Here is a 19,313-nt window from a genome sequence, read left to right as displayed (position 1 = left end):
TGACACGGTGGTGCTTGGTCATGGGTTGGACTCGATGATTTCGGAGGTCTTTCCAACCTCATTGATTTAGGGATTCTGTGAGCATAAGCAGCGGGAAGGCGAGCGCAAAGGGCGGGCACCAGCGCAGCCTCGGCCGCCGGCCCTGCGCCAGCCGGGAGCTTGTGGGCGTTCCGGCAGTGCTGACCTTGTCCTTGCTGCTTGGCTCTTAAGGAATCAGAAGTAGCGAAGGTGAAAGATCCAACGCGCCTCCCCCTTCAGCGGGCAGCTGGGACCGGGCCGCCGGAACCTGCCGCCTTCCCCCGGGGCGGAGCGCGGCCCTCGCCCGGCCCCGCCCCGCCTGTCCCGGCCCCGCTGCTCGCTCCGTGCCTTCGCCATGGCCTTCGCCACCCGCCACTTCGTGCGCGCCGCCTCCTCCGACGCCGCTACGGCGGCCGCCAAGAAGCTGCTCATCAAGCATGTCACGATCATCGGCGGCGGCCTCATGGGCGCCGGCATCGCCCAGGTGAGCGCGGTGCGGCGGCCCGGCCGCGGGGCGGGGGGGCGGAGGCGCCATGGCGGCCGCGGGGCGGCCGGCGCCCGGAGAGTGCTCGGGGCCGCGGGGCGAGCCCTGCGGCCAGCGCGGGCCCTTCCCGGGCTGCTGCTCCTGGTCCCCTGCATTCCGCTGCGGCTCTTCGCTCGGAGCTGAGCCCGGCCGTGGTGCTGCGCTCCGCGCTGTCCCCGGGCGAGAAGGGGCGAGCGGTCTGCTGGCGGAGCAGCATTAATAAAGCCCACAACTAAACATAACAACCCTCCTAGCGCTTCTCGGAACGTGTTATAGTCCGTGGTCAGACTCCTTCGCGCTTGCCCTTCCAGGCTGTGTTTGTGTGGGAAGCAGTGGCTGCGCTGGCTCTCGGCCGTGCCGGGACGCGCCCCTGCGCTCCGCTGCCCGACTGCCGCGGGTTTGGGTTCGACTGCTGCCGAGGCGGGCTGCAAAGTATTGCTGCTCCGCTCCTCTCTGCTTGCTCAACTCTCACACTTCTGCTGATCCGCCCATCTTCAGGTCGGACGGCTTGGCGAGAAGAACCAAGCCTGACGGCTTAAATTGTTTAAGGTGGTTCTTAAGACAACACGTGGACTAATTGTAAACAGACAGTGGGTAATGATATGTGGTTGGAATGAAGATTCTTGGTTGGAAAGAAGATTCCTTAACTTGGCAAGGGAGCAGATCAAGTGTCATTTTAGACATTTTACCAGTAGAATGCAGCAGCTAAAATGAGCATTTAGATGCCAGTCATTTTCAGAATTATGAAGTGGTTAATATTTAAAAAGGACTTATTTTCCCAGAGTTTAATCTCAGGCTTTTGGCCTTTAAGTTCACCTTTAACTTGATAGCTTTAGGACATTAAATTTTGAAGAGTCCTTTCAGTGATTGAAAATTTCACACTTAGTTAATTCAGAGAAAGAACCTGTTGCCCAGGATACCAGGGTAGCTCACAAACTTCACAAAGAATAAGGAGGGTAGACAAACATCCAAGTGGAAACTGACAGTGAGGCTGGAGCTGGAGCTTATGAATAGCTGTTCTCAATTTCAATGAATTAATAGGTTTGCTTCTCAGAACTAAAGATTTCTTACATTCCTGGCAAGTCTCTAGCATATGGAATACAGAGGTAAATTTTTTTGGCTAAGAAAATAGTTGTTTGTTCTTTTTTCTCATAAAAATACTCCTCTGTATTGTAATACTAGAGCTTGAGGTTTCCACTGGAGAGCCATCAAAGTACAACTTAGAAAAAAGTTGTTTTTGTGTTTAAGGAAGATACAGACTATGCAAAGCTTATAATTTTCCAGGTAAGTGTGCTGATCTTGTTCTTCTGGACTGCACATTTTCAGAGAGCAGCTTGTCAAGAGAAACATGTCTGGTATTTGACAGTAACAGGGGTTGCAGGCCTCTACCACTGTTAAGGACCCAGGACTGTTTTGCTGACCATCTGCCTCCAATTTATCAATCCAAACTTATCTCAAAGCAGAGGTCATTATAACCCCGAGTGGTGTCTCCCCTGTACCTTTTTAATAAAGCTGCTTTTCATCTCTTTTTGAGCATTTAAGAAATTGTGTCTCCTCTTCTCTTGGCTTTTTAGAGTGTCAGGTGAAGCAAGCCTCTGCTAAAGTGTATGGCTGAAAGCCATAATTTTTGGTTCTGCCCTGTGAAAAGCATTTCTGTATGAAAAAAGCATTAATTGCCTACCCAGCACTTGTGCTTCTTATTTAGAAACACATTCTTAAGATTATTGGATAGTAGAGTTTAGGCAAGTGTGTGATTGAGTTGCAAGGAAGTGGTATGATCTTGTCTCATTTTCTTCCTCCCAGTCCTTGTAAATATGGTGGGAAATGGGAGATGTTATTTTTTCTAGGATTTTTCACCAGCTGGTCAGTGATGGTGTCATAAATGGATCCTCAGTGAAGCACCTCTTAAAAATATGCTTGGTAATGATTTTTTCCTCTTCAGATGAAAAATCACTGTTACAAATGATCAGCAACAGATGAAGTGCTAGGAGGAGAAGTGCAAGCTTGGTTTAAGTGGCTTTTAAGGAATGGCCATAGTGAAAATAAAAAAATAAGCTGGATAAAGAAATGTCTGTCTGCAGAATGACCCCTTGTTAAAGCTCTACTGCTGCTGTCCAGAGACAGTCTGGCATTTCTTTATTTGCTGGGTTAGTGAGGCAAATTGGATGAGAATATCACCATGCTTTTCTTCATGAGATAGCTGTACTTTCCATTTCAGCTAGCTTTGCTGGAGTAGGTCTTGTGGGTGCATGAGTCTTTAGTCATCAGATGGTTAAATGTAGGGTAAAAGATTGCAGAAGGGAAGCTCTGAAGTTGAGTGATTTTAAAACCATCAGTTGAACTATGTTTTAATATCTGTTTTACACAGTTACTAAATCACAACTCTTAGTTCAGGGATTCTGGAAGTGAAGATAGGCTGTTGCTAACTAACAAGAGGAACATAAAGTAAAAGTGAAGTAACAGATAACAAGCAGCTGATCTTTAATATGCTAATACAGTGCAAGACAGTGATGTTATGTGTTTGAAATTAATTTAAATACCAGCCAAAAAGGCAATCCAGTAGTGCTGTGTGTAGCTGAGCCAGTGTTTGCACCAAGTGCAGAGTAAGGAGACTTTGCAGCCATTCTTGTCTGTATGGAATCCTGGAGTGGCAAACACTCACTCCTGCTGTCCCCTTCCTGTTGTTGCAGGGACATGCTCATGGCCTGACAGCAGAGCTGTGTTCTGGGGGCACAGGGTTGGCCATTCCCTGTGCCACCTGATCACCCTGCCAGCATTCCAGTTTTGGTCTCCAAAGCCCTTTTTCCTTATAAGATCCAGGGCTCTCGGCTAAAACAGTTGTTCCTTTCAAGGAACACTTGTTCCTAGCCACAGCCACTGAATTTCAAGGCCTTCAGACACAAGATTCTGCAGACAGTGTGAGGGAAAGAGAGATTTCTTTTTCTTTTCCCTCAAGTTGTTTGAGACCTTTATCGCTTCAGCATCACCCAAACTGTATACAGGCATTTATGATTTTTCTAGTCAAGTGCATTTAATTCAATGTATTTTAGCTCTCTTTTGCCTAAATGCCTGGTGTATTGTCTGTCAACACAAATCAGTATGGTTGGTTGTTTTGTGACATTGATGTTGAATTTTTTTTTTTTTTTTTTAACTTCCAGGTTGCAGCAGCCAGTGGTCACACTGTGGTGTTAGTAGACCAGTCAGATGAAATCCTTAAAAAGTCTACAAAAGGAATTGAAGAGAGTTTGAAGAGAGTGATAAAGAAGAAGTTTGCAGATAAGCCTGAGGTTGACACCTTCTTCTTTATTCCTCTAGGAAAACTTGGAAGAATAAAAACTCCCATATTGAAATTATGATACTGCAGTTATGCATTATAGAGCATGTTGTTATCCTTGCTTGCTTAAAAAGAAAACTTTTTTCCCCAGTGTGCTTAAGAACCTGGACTTGCAGTTTGTTTTTGTTTGTTTGTTTTTTTTTAATTTAGAGAGGTTGAAAGATGTGTTACTTCATTTTCTTTCCTTAATAAACTTCAGCTTTAAGCTAAAGATTTAAACCAACTTGGCAATCTTTTAAAACAGTTGCTAAGTGTGAAATGGAATAAAACTATTCATCGTAACTTAAAAGCAAGCAGTCTTTGAGTGCTTACCTGGGAATGCACCCATTTTCTCCAATAGCAAATAGTAAAAAAATTGTTCTAATACCTTTTTTTTCTTTTCTCCTCACACTTGGACACAGGATTACTGCAAAGGAAATGAGAATGCAAGTGGCATGTGTTAGAAGTATAACTTTGCACTTGCATTGCTGAGTAAGTCTTGCATACAGCAAGCCACTGTGGTGCTCTTGATAACTCTAGCTTTGTATCCTTAGGGTTACTTGTTGCTGTGTTTGCTTCTCTAAATTCCTCAGCAGATTCATTTCTTCTTTTGATACATATTATTATACATATACAATGTATACTGATATTGATGACTGCCAGAAAAAGATGCAGATGAAGGAAATAAAATGAGCTTGTTTGCAGGAGTATGGAAGTGTCAGGATAAGTAAAGCATACATATATAATTATGGAGAGCCTTTTAATCAAAAAGAAAACCGTCCACATAATACTTGCACTTTTGTATGACATTATATTCTACCATATAGGTTTTTTTTAATTTGTACTGTGTCTCCATTTACCCTTGGCTAAGAGTCTTGCATTTCTGTTTGAGTTCTACCCTCACAAATTATGTCAACAGATTTACTAGTGAGGAAACATTTTTTCCCCACTTTTTCACTGAAGCTATAACAACTGATTGACCAACCAGGTGATCACTCAGACTCTTGTGCTGAAGGTTGGACTACAGCAAATGGTCGTCCTAAAAGAATGAATTTAAAGGTCTCTTATTTGCTTCAAAACAGATTTGACTGGCTAGGAAAATTTTGTCAGTGGAAAGCATTGTACCTCTACACACTTAGAACTTTCTCATTGATTTGGAAATGTGGCAGACTGCCTGCATTTTGAGGGGGTCAAAACCACCAGAGAACATAAGGAGATTCTTGTGTAAAAGTAAATTAAATCACTGTAAATAGTCATTACATCTGCTTGAAAATGTTTTAGGCTGGTGCTGAGTTCATTAAGAAGACCTTGAAGAATCTCACAACAAGCACAGATGCAGCATCAGTGGTCCACAGTACGGATTTGGTGATAGAAGCCATTGTGGAGAACCTGGAAGTTAAAAATAAACTCTTCAAGACGCTGGATAAGTTTGCTCCAGAGTATGTGTATTTTTCCTGTTACATTTTGAAACTTAGACTATTTCCTGTTTTTACACTCACAGCTAGTTCTCTGTTTTCTTAGCTGCTTTATTTAAGAATGAGTTTTGCTGTTTTAGACTAGCTTCAGACTATCATGTTGGTGTGGAATAGTTTTTGTGCCAGGTGCATATGTTATAAACATTCTCAGGTGTGTTGCATTGCTTCATTTGCTTGTTGCATTGCTTCCTTTGTTGTTCCAGGTGTGTTTAGTCATTAAGATTGCCTATCTACTTGGCAAGTTCAAATCTTAATCCAACTACAAGTGCAGAACAGTAGAATCAACTTGTTCCAATGGACACAGGTTACTGTTGTGTTCCCATACTTAAATAGGGAACTGGGAGGATAAAGTATTTGTTTCCAGCACATCTGTCATAAACAAGTTTTAAGAAGTCTCAGTCATCTCAATAATGTCTTAAGTGAACTAACTTTACTTTGTATTACAAGAGTTGGGAAACAGCCATTGCTGTTATTGTGTGTGCTGTAAAAGGGTAAATAGTATTTTAGTAGGTACTCATTCAGTTACATGAAGTCCCTTGGAAACGTCTTTGAAATATATTTGATAACTGTTGGAAGCTACTGTTGAATTGTATCCAAACCCAAAAATGCTGTTAAGGTGAGCATGCAGCCTCAGAAATTTGAGCCTTGTAATTGATGAATCAGGATCACAACACCTTGACTGCTTGTTGAGATTTTAACTAGTGCAGGTAAATCTGGGGGTATATTGGCTAAGAGGTATTCTAGACTGTCTGACCTGTTAAATGGGCAAGCTGTGCCTTGAATATCATATCAAGGGAGAAAAGATGTTATCATTAGTTGACTTCAGCCTGGGGAGATTTTCAGGCTTTCTCCTACTGTCAGTAATTAAAATTACCTTGTAATTTTGAAAACAATAAATGATCACAAGCAGCCATGTACTGAGCACAGGGTAACTTGCCATTAACCTGACACACAAAAGTAAGTAGATGACTTCCACATTTATGACAGTACCGTGTTATGATTGGTTTGTGCCTATTTTGTGCAAACAGACCATTGTTTTTCCAGGTATTTAATGAGCAAATTGGAGTGTACTATATGGTAAACTGTCTAAAACCAGTCAGCAAGGAAATGTGGGCATGGGGACTTAGAGCCTCACTTAAAAATATGTATGTTTGGAACACCTAAGACTATTTTTTGTAAGACTGAGCTGTTTGTCAGCATAGCTGCTGTAAAACATCAAATATTACATCACAGTGTTAAAAGATACTGGGAGTTGTTCAAATATGCTCCTGCCCATTGCAAAAGGGATGATTTTGCAGGGTTGGGAAAAATGGCTAATACAAGAAGCCTTTCTTTTTAAGAGGGTATTTGGAAGCTATTATAAACATACAGATATCTTATGTGTTGGATAAAGGAAGGTTAAGTGGATGGCAAATAAAATGGGTTGCAGTGTAGAAAGTCTAGATGAAAAACCGTTAGATAGTGAAACTTAGTAGCCAAGTGTTTAAAACATTAGCTTTGGATACAAAAGGTAATTTGTAACTGTGAGAGAGTATAGAGTTGCAGATGGTGTGTATAGTGTGGGAAAAGACAGAAACCTGTAATGAGTGTTTTTCCATGTGTTGGAAGGAGGCAGTAGGCTTTACTCATCCCTCATGGCACTGTGCTGGAATGGAAAGCTCTCCCTGTCAGTGCAAGCATTCTACAGCCTTTTCTAAGACTGAATAGTTCAAAATTTATAAACCTATTGTATGGATTAACTGTTCTGTCAGCTCAGTAGGGGTGGTAGACTTGTGGTTAACTGGTAACAAAGACAGGATTTGTTTAAAGACAGCTTTGAGTCTCAGGAGGAGCTTTGCTTCTGAGGGGCTCTGAGCATTGATGGCCCTCTGAAGTATGGGTTACAGGGAAAGACCAAGATGCTGTGGAGGCTTGGCTTCAGTCAAATCTCAGGACTTCCCACAGGGATGGATGATAGTGGGTGGAAATGTGTGGGTCTATGTATTACAGTTGTTCTGACAAGATGATGAATTCTGCCTGTGAAATACAAGGTGTATGAAACCCTGCATTTTTCTTCTTTTGTGATGTATTTCATGTCTCATGCATTTCCTCAGCTGCAACATGTACTTGTTCATCTCCCATTTTTGCACTATGAAGATATCTCCATGGAAAAGAAATAAGTCTAGGAACTGCAAAAAAATATTACATTGAAAAAGCATGGCATAATTAACTTAATTCCTTTTCCTTTTCTTATAAAGTAACTGTAATTCCTCTAAAAGTGGATCTAAACATGTAGGGGATGGGAAAGCTATTCTTTTATTGAGAGAAGTTGTATTTGTGAGTGGGGAGTGAATTTCTCCTAAGTGTTCAAATCAAATGTAATAAGCCAGGAGCATTTGGCAGCCCAGGAGCACCTTGGAAACTCAGGGTATTCTTCATCTGGGTAATTGCCCAGGTGAAACAGTGGGTATTGTTTCTTGGGTACCATTAGTCTGAGAACATAATGGTTTATGTTCTTGGAGCTTTGCAAAAATGTACGTTCTTGGAGCTTTGCAAGATGTGGAAGGCAGAATTGTATGTCCTATTCCTCTCAGTATTAAACTCATATTTGGTATTTATTATTGTGTTACGTGGTCATCATCTTTGGAGCAGTGTGAATCATTGCTACCTACTCTTCAGTTCTGTTTTCCTTTTCTTGAATGGAGTTAGTCTTGCATTTCCATTTTGAAAAAGGTCAGGCTAGGATTTTTGTAGACACTGCAGCACTTTTCCAAACAGGGTCGTAAGGACTAAGACAAAAGAACTTTTGCATATCCACTTTAGGAACTTTTCTCTACTTGATTTCTGTTTTTTTCTGGGATGTAGGAAATGTCCATCAATATTCCTTGGTCTAGGATTTGCCTTTAGATGTGGAAACTCAGCTTGGACCTGGCCAGTGTTTTTCAGCTGTTCACTGTGTTAGAATGAATGTGTTATGAAACTGTTTAAAAAAGAAGTATTATTCAGTGTTTGCTGTGTAAGGCAGCTGGACTGTAGGAGTTGGATTTATTGGAAATATTTATTAACCTTTCTCTTGTGTTGGGCTCTGCTTTTGACGTCTTTCCCTGAGCCACTAGATGGCACCAAGAGAAAGCACTCTGGTGCTGGGAAAGCTATTTCTATGGCTTCACTAGTACTGGCTTCTTAAAGCCTCCCAACTCTGCTGTCACCTGAAGCATGGATTGTGTAATTCTAAGTCACAGAGGCATGAAAATTCTATTCTAAACTCAACTGAAATCAATTGGTTGATGAGAGAAGAAAGTGTAACTAAAATGCACTTGTTCACAGTGCAAATCCAATGCTTTTCTTTTTTCCAAGGCTTTCTATTGTGTGAGGCTGCAGAAGAGGTACTAAGGTAAAGTCTCTTAAGTGAACTCAGATATAAACCTAGCAATGATTACATTTCACAAATCAATGTGCTTTTTTTTTATATGAATGTTTTAGTTTTTATATACAGTGGCAAATTTTCGGTGAGAGTGACTGTTGTATGCACTGACCTTGCAAGGTCAAAACTATGAAATGCAGAATGCTCCTTTTAGTACCTCACCTTAGAACAGTATAAGGCCACTTCATGGTGAGGAGTTAATAAAAGAATATTTTTAAGAAGAGTAAACAGGAATTTTCAGGATTTTTTATTTCCTTCACCATAATAAAAAAGGAAACATAATAAAAAATGGAAAACAAAGCAAGTGTTTTGTCCTAAAATGTTTTCTTTAATGCTGCTGTAAAATATCGCCATGACTTGGACATAACTTTTCTGAAAGCTCTGTTGTAAAGCTCAGTTACATATTAGTACAATGTAAGCAAAATATCAACATAGATAAGCATTTGCTGAGTCCAGTAGAATAACTTTTTGAAGGGATGGTAGAATGCAGCCCAAAATGAAAGGTAGGTTTTAATCTCCAATTTAGTTTCTGATTTGAAGAAAGAGCCATTTCTCTTAAGTTTTTGGTGTGATTTTTTGTGTGGCTGTTGAGGTTTTGAGATATTTCTGGGAAGAAAAACCCAAACAAACAAAAAACTTAAGCCATTATAAATTGCAGTTAGTAAATTGGGTTTATGTCTGGAAAAGGACTTAATAAATGTCTTAAAATTCTTGGCATTTTGTGTATCCTTTGCAGCGTCCTATGCATGGCAGGTCTTAAATTTTCTGTTTTTTTCTCCATCAAATCTTTACTCTAGCGGTAGGTTTGCTTATCATGTCTACCACTGATAATTTTAAAACAAAGTAGATTGCAAATTTTCTGTAAGCCTCCAAAGTGCATTTTTGACGTGGCATATGATTGGGTTTCAATAAATGTGTAAATGTGTTTAACAACAAATAAAGATACCTTCAGGTTTCCAGGTTTCTGAAGGAATTACCTAGAATGGATTTGGGGAGTGAAATAAAATTTTCTACTTACACAGTCCTTTTTTCTAGCCCTAATAAAAGCATTCAATATTTTTCTTCTTCAAGAATCAGAAACTCACACGGTCTTTGCAGTGGTTATTTAATCACTGCTGTGCTTAGACCTCAGCAAAAGGACTGTGATAAACTGCAGGGATATTTCTGAGAATTCTTGGATGGTTAGCCAGTGGATGTCTGTTTATGTTTAGTGCCTCAGTCTCCTGCTGTCCTTTATCCAGTCTGTATATTTCTTATTTCTAGGCATACAATATTTGCAAGCAACACTTCATCCTTGCAAATCACAAAGATGGCAAATGCAACCACCAGGCAGGACCGATTTGGTGGTCTCCATTTCTTCAATCCTGTGCCTATGATGAAGCTCGTGGAGGTGAGTGTCTTATGAGCACACCTTACAGGGGCTGCTATCATCATGTTCCATCATAGTAGCAACTGCAGCCCAGCAGTGCAATTGTCAGCCGTGGGATTTCAGTTAGATTGACAGAACAGATCTCTGTTTGCAGCTGTTCTGATATGGAATTTGCTACCTCTAGTGATTAGAGGGTGCTGCAGACTCTGTTGAGAGGCGGGTTTAAGAGACAGAGGTAACTCCTTCAATCTCATTGTTCCTGAGTTCTCCACTGAACTGCCAACAGAGGTGCTGTTTATAGCCATCATTTCAAGCAGGGAGGCTTATTCATAAGAATTGCTTATACCAGTGTAGAAATAAATAGAAAATGTCAGGACATGAAATCTTATTGCCTTGTCACTTCTGAAACAAAGTCAGTCATGTTTGTTTCAATATTTCCAGCACTACAGGCTGGGGAAGAGGGGCTGGAAATCTGACCAGAGGAAAAGGATCTGGGAATGCTGGCTGATAGCTGCTGAACATGAGCCAGTGTGTGTGCCCAGGTGGCCAAGAAGGCCAGTGCCATCCTGCCTTGTATCAAAAATAGCGTGGCCATCAGGACCAGCACCGTGACTGTCCCCCTGTACTCAGCACTGGTGAGGCCACACCTCAAATGCTGTGTCCAGTTCTGGGCCTTTCACTACAAGGAAGATATTGAGGTGCTGGGGTGTGTCCAGAGAAAGGAAACACAGCTGGTGAAGAGTCCAGAGAGTAACTCGCATGAGGAGCAGCGAGGGAGCTGGGATTGTTTAGCTTGAGAAATGGATGCCAAGGAGAAACCTTATCACTCCTTGAAATTACCTGAGAGGAGGTTGTAGTGAGGTGGAATAGCTACTAGAACTTGTTATATCAGGAACTATGGCTGTTTAAATGGGTCTTTGTGTTTCCCAAGACAAGAGACTATGGAGCTTTTAAAGTTGTTTTGATACACTATAATCTCTTAAGTGTGCTTTCAAAGAATGGCTCCTTTTACCATCCTTCCATAATAGCTGAGTAGGAAAGTGTCTTAAGGAAATACAGTATTTCAAAATGCTGTATCTGTGTAAAATAGTGTTCTGTATCTATTAATATCTATACATTGAAGTTGGTTTCCTGCAAAACATTTTGTGAATTTCTGGAAGAGTGTTCTGGATTACATTGCTGTAATGGCGAAATGGGAGAGATTCTGCTCAGAAATATGCTTATGGTCTCTCTACCTTCCCTGTATCCAGGTCATCAAGACTCCAATGACCAGCCAAAAGACTTTTGAATCACTTGTGGATTTCAGTAAAGCAGTAGGAAAGAGTCCTGTCAGTTGTAAGGTGAGTACATTTTGACAGTATAGTGTTCAGAGGGTCTGTCCTTGTAGACTGCTAATTTTAAGGTGGTAGATTTTAGTAGATGTATGAGCACTTCAAAAATTTCCAGGCTGCTTCTTGTCTAGCTTGTCTTCATAATTAAAAGCAATTTGGCAAAGAAAACACACACGTTTACCACAAATTCTTCAAAGTCCAGTGACTCTTGACATCTTGTCTAGAGCAGCAAAACTCACAGGTATCAGAGCTTACTGTTACGGAGTCTTTTTTTCAAGTCCTGCAGAAGCATAGACTGGAGAGCTTAAGCAGGAGCTTATCTTTAGCCATGCCAGAGACAAAACTGCTGCCTCTTGTACTGTGAGGCAGTTGGCTGAATCCTCCATGGTGTGTGCTCATTGCAAGTTTTTCTTAAGACTGCAGTAACTAGACACATATTAATCTTAATTTCTTCTCAGCTTTGGGTTTTTTTTCTCTAAAGAAACACCCTACTTCAAAAGCTCACTTTTTCTGAATCCATTAAGCTGTGGTCTGGATAGCTTTATGCAAGCTACTGCTTTGGGTTTCACAGCCCCCAGGAGACAGCTGATAATAAAAAGAAGGACCTGCAATCCGGTAGTTACTGGATTAATTAATTCAGCTTCTGGATGCTGGACTCTAATTCTGGCTATGTTCTCTAAATTCTGGCTAAATAGTTCTGTGGCCTTAGTTGACTTTTTTCTTATTTCTGTCACAGTTTAGTACTAAGCAATGAGTAGAATATAGGGTGAATTTTTATAAATTAGCTTGGATAGAGAATAATGCAGTATTCACACCTGAACTTTTTTTTTTTTAATTCTTGCTTTTAGGGGAAATGTTGCTTGGGGTTCTCTGGATTAAATATTGATATAGAGTGGAATGAATAATAAACATCTGAAACAGTAGTAGTATACAAAATAATATTGTATTTGCAAAACTCTTGTGTTTGATTGTGCTTTTGATTATGCTTGTTCAAAAGAAGTTTTGTATTCATTTGTTACCTTCTGACAGCATGTGTCTTACCTTTTCATTGTCAGTGTTGATGTTTGCTGTTAAAACTATCCTAACTTTCAAAAGTATGGATCACCAGTGAGCAGTGGGGGAGAAGCAGACTATTTAGTCAGGAGTGCTTCTGGTAGCAGACACACACACAAAAAAATGTTCTAGGAAAGAAATGCTTTTCTCCTAACCTTCAGGAAATCGTATCATTAGACTCTTGATAAAGAAAAGACTAGCCATATTAAATTGTTTTAAGATTAGTTGCTTTGGCTTGTAGTAGTCTTATTGTTCTCAGTCATGATGACTGTTTATACGCCATTCCTTGTTTGAATTTCACTATGTTTTATGCTTTAATACTGAGCAGATAAATGAGATGAAAATACAGTTCAGAGAGTATCTTAAGTAATGATACATTAAGTGTCTTCATCCACTTGTTTTATTTGTCATGTAGCATTGAGTGTAGTTCTGTTAAAGAGTGTTTACTTAGAATCCCTTTTTTATGTTTCATAGGATACTCCAGGGTTTATTGTCAATCGTCTCCTGGTGCCATATATGATGGAAGCTGTTCGTCTTTATGAGAGAGGTACTTGGTGGGATATTGACTTCCAGGGATGTTGACATATAACAGTACTAAATGTTACATTGCTTCAGAAGAGCCATGGGATTCCCTCAAAATTTGCAGACATTAAAGGCTGGAAACCAATAGAGAATGTTAAATATGAGCCAACATGTGTAGTTGGAAAGGCTTTGCCTTCACTTTGAAATGTCAGATTATGCAGAGTTGGAAGGTACTTGTTTGTGAAATTCCTGGTGGTGGAAAATATTTCTGGCTTGGAGGTGACAAGGTGAGTGTAGTGCCATTGTAAAAATGTCAATTGCCAGCTATTCAGGAACTTCCCTCTTTCTGTCCCAGGAGACATTGATAAAAGTGATTGAAAGTCCCATAATGGGACCATTAGTAAAGTTCTCCTGAGCTCACTTATATGAGGCTTGTGAAATAAACCACCGGTGTCAAGGTAAGTGGTGTAATAGTGTCACACTATGGTACTGGCAGTGAAGTGATTTGGGCTCAGCTACTGCCACATAAAACTTCCTGTTCCCCTTCTGTGTTCATTTTTAGACATAGGTTCTTCAGGAACTCCAGTCTCACTGCTGGTCTTTTTTACTTTAAAATGTAGGTAAAAATAATTATGAATCCCCAAAGAAACACTGAATTTTTCAAAGCATTGAGGCTTGTTTTGAAAAGAAGCCAATAATGAATGTAGTGGATAAAGATGAAATTACAGACCCTAATGGCTTTTAGTTCAAGTTCTCTGCTTGTAGTTCTGTGCTACTAAGAATGTCATTTGAAGCATTTTGTTTTTGAAATCACTGCCTTTTTACAGATTAAAGCACTTCATTTCAGGATTCCACCAAGTATGCTTTAAATATTAAAAATTTCTTTTAAAGCACATGGAAGAGATGATTTGATTTCAAAAAGAAAAAAAATAAAACAACACTACTTGTTTATCCATCAACAGATGTACCTAATTACATCTCAAAGGGAGAAAAGAGCAAATTTAGTGACTTGAAAGGCAAAGGCATGAATGTGAGGGGGTATTATTCTTTTAGAAAAAGTCACAGTTTTGAATAAAAGTATGAGTGTTATGGGTGTTTCAGTGTGTTTAAAAGAGGTGCCTTTGTTAAGTGACATGTATCATTGTGCATATTTCAGGAGACAACAGAACTTTTAATTAAATGCAGAAGAAAAGTTACTGAGTTTGTATGTTAAAACTGACAGCTTTTGCCTAAGCAAAACAATATTTTGGTTTAATCCTTATTCTTTCTGTATTTTCTCACACAGTATGATATTTCCAAAATTGCTAAAGTTAATTTGAGACTTTTAAACTCTAAAGAAATCTATTTTAAACACTAGTTCACGTCTTGGGGAAGGTTGATGGCTGGCTTTTAATTCATATGTTCCAGTGAATCAGGTTAAATTTCTATCATATCCTTTATGTTTATTCTCAGAGTAGACACTTGAGCCAGATTGTCATCGACATTGAATGAAATTGTGTCTCTTTCCTGGTAACCCCAAGCACTGAAATGCCGTTTTATTGGCCTAGTCCTTGCGTTTTTATTTATACAAAATCTCATTCTGTTAAATGTGCACTTTTGCATAAGCAATATACCTTTAGTATATTAACAATTACTTAGATGGGGCATATTATAAACATTAATGTGTAGTGGTCTGTACTGCTCTGTCCTTAGTGGAAAAACTAAAAAGCAGTCAGCTAAGTTTCTATTAAAGTCTGCTTTATACTAGGAGAGACTAGAATGAACTAGGGATATAGCCCTTGTTTTCCCTTTTACTGCTTTTCATGGTGTTGTAATTAAACTGTCGTGTGGCCAAGTCCCAAGTTTGACAAAGTGGGACAAATCTGTTGAGAGAACAAGTCTGTATACCTGCATCAGCTGCAAATGAGCTGAGGATTTAGCTGTGTTTGAATTTGGGGAACTGAAATTACATTAGAATTAGGTAAGATTACTCTCCACAGCTTCTCAGAATTAAAATGTGGCTTAAAAAAACATTGTCAGCTTTAAAGAGTAAAAGGAGTTATATATAAATTATTAGCTCATACAGAACTGGCACTGAAGTTACCTTTACAAGAGATTTTGTAAATTTATTTCTAGGGTTCTCTGATCTTGGTGTATAAATTGCACAGGCTGTGTCTGCCAAGCTGCCGGACACCGTGCATGCCTGTACTCATTGAGCACGGAGGTTACTTAACAAGTACCTCTGGGGTTTGTATAACTTCATCCTTTTTGTAGCATTTGCAGAGAAAGTGCACTGCCTTTCTCAAAATATGAGTTACAGGTATGCAGTAGAAGTGCATCTGCTTTGATGACAGTCTAAAATATGTATTCCCAGCTAAAGAATGAGCTTAAAGTTAACTGTGACAATGTGGCAGTACAGGATTTGTATTTTTATAGGCACAGACTGAAGTAGAAGTTACAAATTTCTGATAATTTTGATTATTTCTTTCTAAATAATTTTGGAATTCATGAATTCAACTGCACCTGCACAGTCATTTCAGGTCTCTCTTATCTTCCATTTCTGATTCCAACAGATATCCTCTGGTGATAGGTGCTGTAGCTAAGCATGTTACTCAGATGCTTCTGCTCCCCTCTCAATGCCTGCCTTACCCATGAGCTGGATATCACTTGAGTTCTGGCAGCTGTGTGCATCGTTCAAAAGCTGCTGCTGATCTCATGAAGCTGAAATGGAGTTGTTTCCTTACTTACCCTGTTCTGCTGCCTCTAAAAGAAGCTCTTGTTTCTTCACAGTGACCAGTTCTTCCTTTAGTCGTTCTGATAGGGTCAGCATGGTAGCTGTGGCTCCATCAGCAGTGCAGTGCTCTGTATTGAAATGCAAGAGGAAACCAGGAAAATAGAAAGCAGGCCTGCAGGGCTTGCTTTTTTTTTTCTTTTTTTGTGAGAGGTTCAGCTTTATGCTCCAGCATCTGTATGCTGACTCCAGTTTTTGTGGCTGTGAAACATGCAGAGATTTCTGTGAAGAGCTGCACCAGGGTGAAATAACACCCTGTTAATTATTTATAAGTGGTGCCAAGGAGATGCGGAATCTTCTCTGTTCATCAAACTGTCAATCTTTTCTCTAGGAGATGCATCAAAGGAAGATATTGATGTTGCTATGAAGCTTGGGGCTGGCTATCCCATGGGTCCATTTGAACTGCTGGACTATGTTGGGTTGGATACCAGTAAATACATTATAGATGGTACTGCATGCTTCTTTTTTTCTGCTTTTCCACTTTCTAGCTAAATTGTAGATGTTTTAATGCAAATCTGACTCTTAATTATTTAAACTGAATGTTTATGGTTTAGCCTTTGAATTGTTGAGGAGAAAGGAGTTAGAATTCAGCTCAGAATGCTGTGTGAGTACAACATTTGTACTGCATGCCTGTACCCTTTGTACATGGGGACAGAACAGTGGTGGCTTTGCTGACTTCATCAAGTGCTTTTGGAAAATAGTAATGATATTAACATTCATGGTACTTCATATAACTAAAAAGAATCAATGGGAAGAGTGACATGTACTGGAGGTGAGGAATTCTATGAAAAGCAACAAATGTTGAGACTCCCTATCCTTTTTCTACCAGCCATATTTTCATTCTTAATTAATAGGAAACCCAGTAAATATCTCAAAATATGTAAGTGAACCATCTCCCTGTCACTTCAGTTAATAAGTGGGTGAATGTCAATACAGTAACAAAAACATACATAATTAGTGATGGCTTGTTGATGGTTGTTGTGTTCTTTTGAATGAGCAGCTTAAACATTCTCTGAGGCAAAATGTCACTTTGATGATGGCATTTTCAGTGGAACTTCTTTTGCTCTTAGTCTGTACTGTGGAGTAGTGTTATATTGTTCTAAGTAACCATGTGTTTCACAGGTAGAAATTCAACTTGGAATTTCTTTGCACTTGAATTTCTTTTCAGCTGAGCCTTTATTTTATTTCCTTGTACTTAACTATTTTTCAAAAGTTCTCCTTCAATTGTTTTAAAAAATCCTCAACTATGGAGACTATAAGGTGTTTGGAGTGCGCTGAGCCTGAAGACGGATTCTTAGATTTGTGCATAATCATCAGTACTGACCTGGGCTTTATGAAGCTGTACTGCAGGGTCTTAGAGAGCCTAGAATAAGTTCCAGTCCTCCTTCAATTTTCTGAACTTTGAATATTTTTCTAAAGAGGTACAGATCTCTACTATCTTTGCATCTAAACAGAACTGTTACTAATTCATCCAATTCCCTTCCTTTCCAGGATGGCATTCATTAGAGCCCAACAATCCTCTTTTTGCACCCAGCCCACTCCTGAATAAACTGGTAGAAGAAAAGAAGCTGGGTAAAAAGACTGGAGAAGGATTTTACAAATACAAATGAACTCCAGACCTCAAGAGGTGTTAAACTATCTGTGTATGCTATTCAGCATTGCCTAATACAGGTGTTTAAACCTTCCCAAGGGTGGCACAAGCTGCATTTGGAACATAACTCACTTGTGAACTGAGTGATTGCACTAGTTAACTATGGTCAAAGCTTGATTTGGTAGATTGTTTCTTGTAATTCCAAAAAACTTTCAATGTGCAGTGCCTTCATGAAATGTTGATTTTTCTCAAGTGCAGTACAGAATGACAAGTGAATTTATGCATTTGAAACGTTATTATATTGATGGGGAAAATCCCCAAATAACCTGACTTTCTTAAAAATAAAATTTTCGACAATTTTGTATTGAGTGTGAGGGATTGCAGTTGTGTCTTGGATGGAGCCCACAGGGTGGCAGTCTCTTCCCACAGTGGCAAATGCAGCCTGGAAAAGCAGTGGGTTGTTCTGTTAGGATTTTTCTTAAGTGCACCGCTAGTCTTTACATGATAATTACAATGCCTTGAACAATAATGTTTTGAAGGACGTATTTAAAAATAAATAAAGAATCCCACAATGGCAGGCTGCTCCCTGAATAGAAAGTTCCCGATAAAGCATTTGAAAGCAGAGCTCATGATTTGCATTGGGGTTTTCTAGCATTTTCAAATAGTAGCTGAGGGCATACTTTTGCTAGGTGCTGTAGAAACATAATGAAGATTTCTAGGGGATTTCTGGTCTCAGGGGCATAAGCTAGGATGCTGGTGAAAGCTTCTGAATGTTTTCTAGAGTCCTGTAAATTGACTGTACTTAAAGTGTCATTTCTACACCATACACTACTGTGATAGTTGAGTACCTTCAGGATTGCAGTTGGGAGTTTGTGCTGTGTAAACAAGTAAGTGTGTCTGGTTGTGTGAAGCACCTTCTGCTTTGCAACTTCATTTCCTTGGCGCTTAGCAGAGCTGAATTTGTCCATGGTGGGAGTGCATCAAACCCTGTCTTTTCTCCAGGTATTGTAGAGCAAGTGGGCATGGGGATTGGTGTTCCAGTTCAACTCAGTAGTAGTGTTCCTTTACTTTCTGTACTTAGCGCTTATAGATATATTTTGTTACAGAAATTATGAGCAATTATTTAATGCCAAGTTGCCTCCTCTTCTCTCCTCCGTCATCCAATTCAGATTGCATATAAAGAAACTGAATGCTGAGGTTAGTTTCCTGGCACACGATCACATAAGAAATCTTTGAGTAGAGAATAAAATTTTTGGTTTATTGGATCCTGGTCCTTAATTACATATCATCTAATTTTGAGCCACTTGCCTTGAAAGAAAAGAGTTAAAGGAAAGAAACACTACTATAAGCAGCCTCTTTTCTTTACTAATAATTACTAAACTGACTTGGTTTTACTGGAATACAATCCACTTTTAACCTATGAAGTCTGTTTCACTGAAGGTTCTTAATGCTTGTAGCTCAGTTTAGTGAATTTTAAATACTGCAGGGTGAAGTTAGCTTCAGTACTACTGTTTTCAGTAGTAATTAAAAATGGGAAGGTGTATGACTCTTGTGTCTTAAAAAATGCTATTTGTTTTTTTACAAAAAAACATTTAGGTAGAAGTAATTTGCTACTGCTCCCTTTACTTGGACAATGATCTTTAATTTGGAAAGGGGAAGGTTTATAGCAAGGCATAGGCTATTTAATGTTAAATGTGTGAAATATTTTTCACTAGTAAATGTGATATTTTATAAAAATAAACTTTCTCTAAAACAGTGTTTTCCTTTCAAGAGCTCTAACAAGTACAGTATGTGTATATGTAATAAATAGAGGCGTTTTTGAGTTAGACTTGCTATTTGAGAAGAGATTTCCTTTTTTTAGCAGAATAGGCCCTGTGGAGGTACCTTAATGGTGGGTGGGTATAGTTTATTTTATCAGCATGTGGAGTGCTGTGCCAGGATGAGT

At 39.5% G+C, this 19,313-nt stretch overlaps 1 protein-coding gene across 1 annotated transcript; it reads left to right on the top strand.

The window, feature by feature from the left end:
* The first annotated feature begins 305 nt into the window (after window positions 1-305).
* Window positions 306-17,742, top strand: HADH (hydroxyacyl-CoA dehydrogenase). Its single transcript, XM_068187431.1, has 8 exons — window positions 306-502; window positions 3,700-3,828; window positions 5,136-5,293; window positions 9,996-10,122; window positions 11,352-11,441; window positions 12,960-13,032; window positions 16,109-16,225; window positions 17,269-17,742. Exons 1-8 carry the CDS (start codon window positions 374-376, stop codon window positions 17,385-17,387), a joined length of 942 nt encoding a protein of 313 aa, XP_068043532.1. The 5' UTR covers window positions 306-373; the 3' UTR covers window positions 17,388-17,742.
* The last annotated feature ends 1,571 nt before the right edge of the window (window positions 17,743-19,313 follow it).

This window comes from Anomalospiza imberbis, chromosome 4 (assembly GCF_031753505.1).
Source record: "Anomalospiza imberbis isolate Cuckoo-Finch-1a 21T00152 chromosome 4, ASM3175350v1, whole genome shotgun sequence".
Lineage (NCBI taxonomy): Eukaryota > Metazoa > Chordata > Aves > Passeriformes > Viduidae > Anomalospiza > Anomalospiza imberbis.
This window is presented reverse-complemented; position numbering and strand designations above follow the sequence as displayed.

What these genes read in the sequence shown, in the direction of transcription:
- HADH (XM_068187431.1), top strand. Translation starts at nt 374, where the DNA reads ATGGCCTTCGCCACCCGCCACTTCGTGCGCGCCGCCTCCTCCGACGCC. An exon ending in CTATGATGAAGCTCGTGGAG is followed by an intron (nt 10,123 to 11,351) that starts GTGAGTGTCTTA and finishes CCCTGTATCCAG; the next exon opens with GTCATCAAGACTCCAATGAC. An exon ending in CAGTAAATACATTATAGATG is followed by an intron (nt 16,226 to 17,268) that starts GTACTGCATGCT and finishes CTTCCTTTCCAG; the next exon opens with GATGGCATTCATTAGAGCCC.